Source organism: Perkinsus marinus (genome assembly GCF_000006405.1).
Source record: "Perkinsus marinus ATCC 50983 genomic scaffold scf_1104296976042, whole genome shotgun sequence".
Taxonomy (NCBI): domain Eukaryota; phylum Perkinsozoa; order Perkinsida; family Perkinsidae; genus Perkinsus; species Perkinsus marinus.
The window spans coordinates 82,283-89,215 of NW_003200547.1; the positions used below are offsets into that span (position 1 = coordinate 82,283).

The following is a 6,933-nucleotide window of genomic DNA, read 5'->3' on the forward strand; positions in this document are numbered from 1 at the left end:
CACATGTAGCTGACCATGCGCATATATTCCCACACAGGTTCGAATACTACACCTGGTGAAGTTTTTAGGATTATAAAATTTATTATTCATATCCTTACGTTTTACATAGCCGTTTTGTATTATTGGAGTTTCACCCTAGTGAAAAATATATTTCGCGACTACTGCATATCACCGCGAATATCGCGTTTTTCACCAAGAGTTTTACGACGCCACTTCGCGTAAAACGGGTAGTCGTGAAATTCCAATAAAGACGAGCAATTAAATATAACACGGATGAGAATTCTACAATTCTCTTTAGAGCGTGGTCCACTTTATAACGGAGGAATATAATTGAAGCTGTGAAAGTTGCATAAAACTCAGTATAGGAAAATATGCAGATGGTCAACTACATGTGGAAGCGATTACATATATTCCTACTCCAACACTGTATAGGAAACTCCTGAGCTCAGGTGCTGAGGAAAGCGAACATATATTCCTACTCCAACACTGTATAGGAAACTCCTGAGCTCAGGTGAGGAAAGCGATTGCATATATTCCTACTCCAACACTGTATAGGAAACTCCTGAGCTCAGGTGCTGAGGAAAGCGAACATATATTCCTACTCCAACACTGTATAGGAAACTCCTGAGCTCAGGTGAGGAAAGCGATTACATATATTCCTACTCCAACACTGTATAGGAAACTCCTGAGCTTAGGTGCTGAGGAAAGCGATTACATATATTCCTACTCCAACACTGTATAGGAAACTCCTGAGCTCAGGTGAGGAAAGCGATTACATATATTCCTACTCCAACACTGTATAGGAAACTCCTGAGCTCAGCTGCTGAGGAGAGCGATTACATATATTCCTACTCCAACACTGTATAGGAAACTTCTGAGCTCAGCAGCTGAGGAAAGCGATTACATATATTCCTACTCCAACACTGTATAGGAAACTTCTGAGCTCAGCAGCTGAGGAAAGCGATTACATATATTCCTACTCCAACACTGTATAGGAAACTCCTGAGCTCAGGTGCTGAGGAAAGCGATTACATATATTCCTACTCCAACACTGTATAGGAAACTTCTGAGCTCAGCAGCTGAGGAAAGCGATTACATATATTCCTACTCCAACACTGTATAGGAAACTCCTGAGCTCAGGTGAGGAAAGCGATTACATATATTCCTACTCCAACACTGTATAGGAAACTCCTGAGCTCAGCTGCTGAGGAGAGCGATTACATATATTCCTACTCCAACACTGTATAGGAAACTTCTGAGCTCAGCAGCTGAGGAAAGCGATTACATATATTCCTACTCCAACACTGTATAGGAAACTTCTGAGCTCAGCAGCTGAGGAAAGCGATTACATATATTCCTACTCCAACACTGTATAGGAAACTCCTGAGCTCAGGTGCTGAGGAAAGCGATTACATATATTCCTACTCCAACACTGTATAGGAAACTTCTGAGCTCAGCAGCTGAGGAAAGCGATTACATATATTCCTACTCCAACACTGTATAGGAAACTCCTGAGCTCAGGTGAGGAAAGCGATTACATATATTCCTACTCCAACACTGTATAGGAAACTCCTGAGCTCAGCAGCTGAGGAAAGCGATTACATATATTCCTACTCCAACACTGTATAGGAAACTCCTGAGCTCAGGTGCTGAGGAAAGCGATTACATAAATTCCTACTCCAACACTGTGGTTCAAAAATCGCGGAAGAATATTCCCAACACATTTCCCTTCGGCGACCAACCCAGGCAGTAAACTCAACAAACAAATAGCACTACCAACACATTCATCACCGCCCCCTCCCCCCTTCCGGAGCCTTCCCCTTCACACTTCCATCTAGTCCAGTTGGTAACATCCTCATCCGCACTTCCTAACAACCGAGTTCAACACCGACCGCCGTCGTTTTTTCTTCTCCCCCCGGCTTCCCCTCGCCACTTCTCTCGCCAAATATTTCCCCACCGAATTTTCGTCGTTCACCTTTTTTCTTTTTCGAGCTACCAACAATCGCTCCGTAAATCCATCGCTCCTCCGCGGGCCTTTTTCAACAGAGATTCCCACAGCCTCCATAAGCGCGTCTCGTCCGGCTTCCTCAGCGAGGTCCCTTCCTACGTCACCTTCAACTCCCCATCGAAAACATAATTTTTGCAATGCCCTTCTTCTCCTCCTAACAGTTACTTGATTAAACCGCAACACTCCCAATTCCCTCAGTTTTTCCTCGTTGATTTCCTCCAAAGCCGTTAATTCCTGTCGGACATAACAAAGCCGTCTTGCAAACTCCAACACGAACACTCCACAATCGAATTCGTTCAGCTGCTTCGGCGTTTTCTCCGGAAATATCCCCGCCGAGTTCAGAATTCTGGAAATGCCAGGTTTATCTACTTTTTTCCTCGCAGGCCCCTTCTTCTCACAATAAGCTCTCCCCAGATACCACACGATCGTCGCCGCCGCTTTCCTTTGCAAAAACCTCAAAATTTTCTTCTCCTCCTCATCGTCGTCTTCATAACTCCTCGAGTCGAAGACTATCAACCATCCCTTGGACCCACAAGTAGGCACACCGGTGATTTCTTTCGCGAGAGCCTTCGCGCGCACAACCGCCAGCAACCACCAGTGCTGATTCGACTCGTTAATCGGAAATAACAGCAAATCGTGGGCGAAAATATCCACATTTTTCGTCCAGTTTTTCACCCTCTCCCAACCGTCCTGTAGATCCTCTTGAGCTAATTGCGTGTAGAAAAACGTCGAAAACGCATACGCCGAATTTCGAGCGAATACACTCACAAAAACGCTGAGGAAAAAGTCCATCAAGTTGTCGTTTAATCGCTGACCAGGGCCGAGCAAGTCCACATCTTTATCAGCAAGAACATGACCGTGATAACGTAGGGAAAGTGACGATGGTGGTGGAGGCGCAGGGGAACTCTCTGAATCGCTGGAAGAGGAGGAGGAGGAGGAAGATGATATGAGGAGCACCTCTGTAGATGTGGCCATAGACAGGAAATATAATACTACCAATTCTTCATGGGAGGCCATCCAGAGTGTGTCACTAAATTTTTGTAGGCTGTCACTATTTTTGCAAAGTGCATGAACAGCGCGCTGCGTTTAGCGCGCGCCACATATTAAATATTCCATCAGCTGCCGGCCTCGTAGATGAGGATGTCGCGTAAGTGTTGGTCGGTATTCATGATCCGCTCGACGACATGTAGTCACCAACAGATGCACATCATGGGCAACTACATGTGTTGGTGATGACAATATGAAAATTCTGAGAGGAAATTTGTGAAAATTCTCCTTGGTTTCTGTATTCTGAACTCCTGCTGAGCTCAGGTGCTGAGGAAAGCGACTACGTATATTCCTTCTACTCCAACACTGGTGACCAGTAGCTGGACATTTAGACAACGCCACTAAGGAGCTTTATTACTAGAGGCTTAGTACGAGAAAAAGACCCTAAAATTCCCTATCCCTAACAAGTCGCTGTCAACGTTCGTCATTCTTGGACCCAAGCATCCGATAGGAGTAGCAGATAAGTTGTCAAGCTCAGCACCAGCAGTAAACGAATCGCTTTCTCTGTTCACGAATATCTAGTATATGGGCTTGCGTGCTACTCTCGTACGCATACCCAAATTCGGACATGTCGTATTCATGCTCGAATCATCATGGATTCCCTCGCTGTGTGAACCTTCACCCTTACTCTCTATACAGATATGAACTCAGAACGCAAGCAGTAATACTAGTAGAAGAGGTACTGGAGTAACCGTTCAACCACTAAACCTAAATTATCTACACAATAGGATATAACGAGATTGCAAGTGTCAGCATCACAACGTCAACACATCATAATCCCAGGGTACCAGAACAGCTAAAATGAAAGCACCGGATCTCGTCACATCTCCCCTTCTTGAGCGATATTTGAGGTATACCACCCTCGTGAGAGAAATCGAAATACCAAAAGTCTTCAGCTTTTTCGAGCAGGATGGGAAAATATGCGTGTTGGTGATGAGAATATGAAAATTTTTGAAAATTTTTGTTGGTTTTTGCACACCCCTAACCTAGTTCGTACGTAAACTATTATAATTAGCTTTGGAAACTCCTGCTGAGCTCAGGTGAGGAAAGCGATTACATATATTCCTACTCCAACACTGTATAGGAAACTCCTGAGCTCAGGTGCTGAGGAAAGCGATTACATATATTCCTACTCCAACACTGTATAGGAAACTCCTGAGCTCAGGTGCTGAGGAAAGCGATTACATATATTCCTACTCCAACACTGTATAGGAAACTCCTGAGCTCAGGTGCTGAGGAAAGCGATTACATATATTCCTACTCCAACACTGTATAGGAAACTCCTGAGCTCAGGTGCTGAGGAAAGCGATTACATATATCCCTACTCCAACACTGTATAGGAAACTCCTGAGCTCAGGTGCTGAGGAAAGCGATTACATATATTCCTACTCCAACACTGTATAGGAAACTCCTGAGCTCAGGTGAGGAAAGCGATTACATATATTCCTACTCCAACACTGTATAGGAAACTCCTGAGCTCAGGTGAGGAAAGCGATTACATATATTCCTACTCCAACACTGTATAGGGATCGAAGCGATGTAGCGTACCACTCTCGTGTAGGGTGATTTACAAAATCCAAGGAAGAACGACAAAATCCAAGGAGGTTTGTCGCGCCCTCTCAGCAGTTCGGGTTTCTGGTTGCCTTTGGTAGTAACAGCTTTCATCTGTATAACAGTTGGGGTTTCTGGTTGCCTTTGGTAGTAACAGCTTCCATCTGTATAACAGTTCGGGTTTCTGGTTGCCTTTGGTAGTAACAGCTTCCATCTGTATAGCAGTTCGGGTTTCTGGTTGCCTTTGGTAGTAACAGCTTCCATCTGTATAACAGTTCGGGTTTCTGGTTGCCTTGTCGGGTTTCGGGTTTACCCTTCAACTTGGATTTTGTATATCACCCCTCTAGTGTACCTCTTCGAATGCATGTGACATTTCATATTTTCCCCCGTATTATGTCCAAAACAGTAAATTCTCCAACTCCCGAGCAGCTGTTCATACCAGTGGGAGATTCCCCATCATCATCATCATCATCACCAACATTTTCCCATTTTTTCGATTGCCCACCAGGAGTAGAGCTTAAGGAAAAATCGAAAGTAACGTCACTCGCCACGAAATTATTTTGCCGAGTTTTTTTTCTTCTCAGAGAGTTCAACACAAACCCCGAGGAGTTTCCTGCATTCCGAAGTTGAATTGTATGGAGAAAACTAAACGTATATTGTGCACGCAATGGGCATCCCCGGAGAGCTATTCATGAAACATTTAATACCCTATTGTGTTTGTCAATTTACAAGTGACCTCATCTATTTATATGGATGATAAAAATGTGCGTTTTTTCAAAGATATCACCAAGGCGTATTAATCTCTGTATTAATCTCTGTATGATGAGCAAAATAGTGACACGTCTGGGTGCGTCTACACGAACAAGTATCAAACCCTTGATAAGTATGATATAGTTTCAACCCGTTTTACGCGAAGGCGTAATAGTAGTGAAAAACGCGATATTCGCGGTGATATGCAGTAGTCGTGGAATATATATTTTTCACTAGTGTTTTTTCATATTACTAGGGTGGTGAAACTCCAGTGTATTGTATGTGATAATATTGTTTCACCCTATTTACTCTTAGTCATTAGTAATCCACTCGTCACACAAGAAACAGTGTTAAGTACTTTTTTGATATGTGGCAATCACGTCGTTTCTATTTCCTCCTAATAATACAACTTTCCTGCACTCTGAAGAGGCCCAGGGACTTCGAATATGAATGTACCGCATCATCACGTTTTGACTCAGATGAAGTCACCTTTCAGGGGAACCAATTTTGAGAGCAGCAACGGCAAATGTGAATCTCACTCCTTATGCAAATGGACGAGGAACGATAGATTACACACGCATCGATAATGCTCGTGATGAGAGAATACACCATGTTGTTGTTGCGTGTGAACCCAGAATGTGGGAAGATGCGGAATATTACGATGGAGGGGTTAAGGACCCTGTTTATCGGTGAGAAATTTTTGATAGAAAAAAAACAAGTTATGTATATTGTGCGTATACAGTAGGTGTCAATTTGATATACAAATGTGTGTTATTTTGTAGGACAAATGATAGTGAACAAGTTGTCGCTATCATCACAGTCCCAAACGGGTACTCTCATCATCACAACACATGTTCATCGCCATTGTTACATTGCAAATCGATTCTCATTAATCTCGGAAAATAACACACATTTGCATATCAAATAGACACGCACTGTATGTTGAAAAAAAATAAAATTTTCGAGAGTATTTCCTACAAAAACACAGGAAAAATCATGAAAACAGTTAATACAAAAAAACCAATTTTTCCAATGTAAAGTGTTCGTATGCTAAACAAGGCGATCATTTCATTTTCACGATCGCGTAATAGAAGCTTTCGCATTTTTTTCGTAAAAATAACTTTTTTCGCCGACTTAGTAAAAAAATAAAAGAAAAATCACCATTTTTCTCACGATTAACGATGGAAAATAAAGTATGAGTTTTTTTGCGAAAACCAAAAATTCATTTTTTTTCGAAAAATGCTGAACTGCACATACAGCGTGATCGCATAAAAACAGCGCAGTTTCAGCCGTTAACGCCGTGTCACCTTGGTGTTGTGAAAAAGTGATTGAATAACACCACATGTGTTTCACGAGTTTCTCGACTGTTTTTAATATCACTAGGGTGAAACTTGATTATTATCTGAATTTCTTCCATGCCAGGTTTTGTATACGACTACACGAAAAGCATCACGAAGAGAACACAGCGTTGTTGAAGGCCAACAGTCAATACTGTGATATTCATCATAGTTGAGATATCACGATTATCATATATAATTTTCTCAGCGTGTCGGCCAGACCCCAAAGATACAGGAGGA

At 42.6% G+C, this 6,933-nt stretch overlaps 1 protein-coding gene across 1 annotated transcript in view; it reads right to left on the reverse strand.

Moving 5' to 3' along the window:
* The window catches only part of Pmar_PMAR028406 (sentrin/sumo-specific protease, putative), a gene marked incomplete at both ends in the record, with an annotated part of 3,757 nt that extends 774 nt beyond the window's left edge, over positions 1-2,983 (reverse strand). Inside the window, one exon of the mRNA XM_002764836.1 lies at positions 1,866-2,983. Within this exon, the coding sequence (XP_002764882.1) occupies positions 1,866-2,983 (1,118 nt within the window). The remainder of the gene's footprint in view (positions 1-1,865) is intronic.
* Between the last annotated feature and the right edge of the window lie 3,950 nt (positions 2,984-6,933).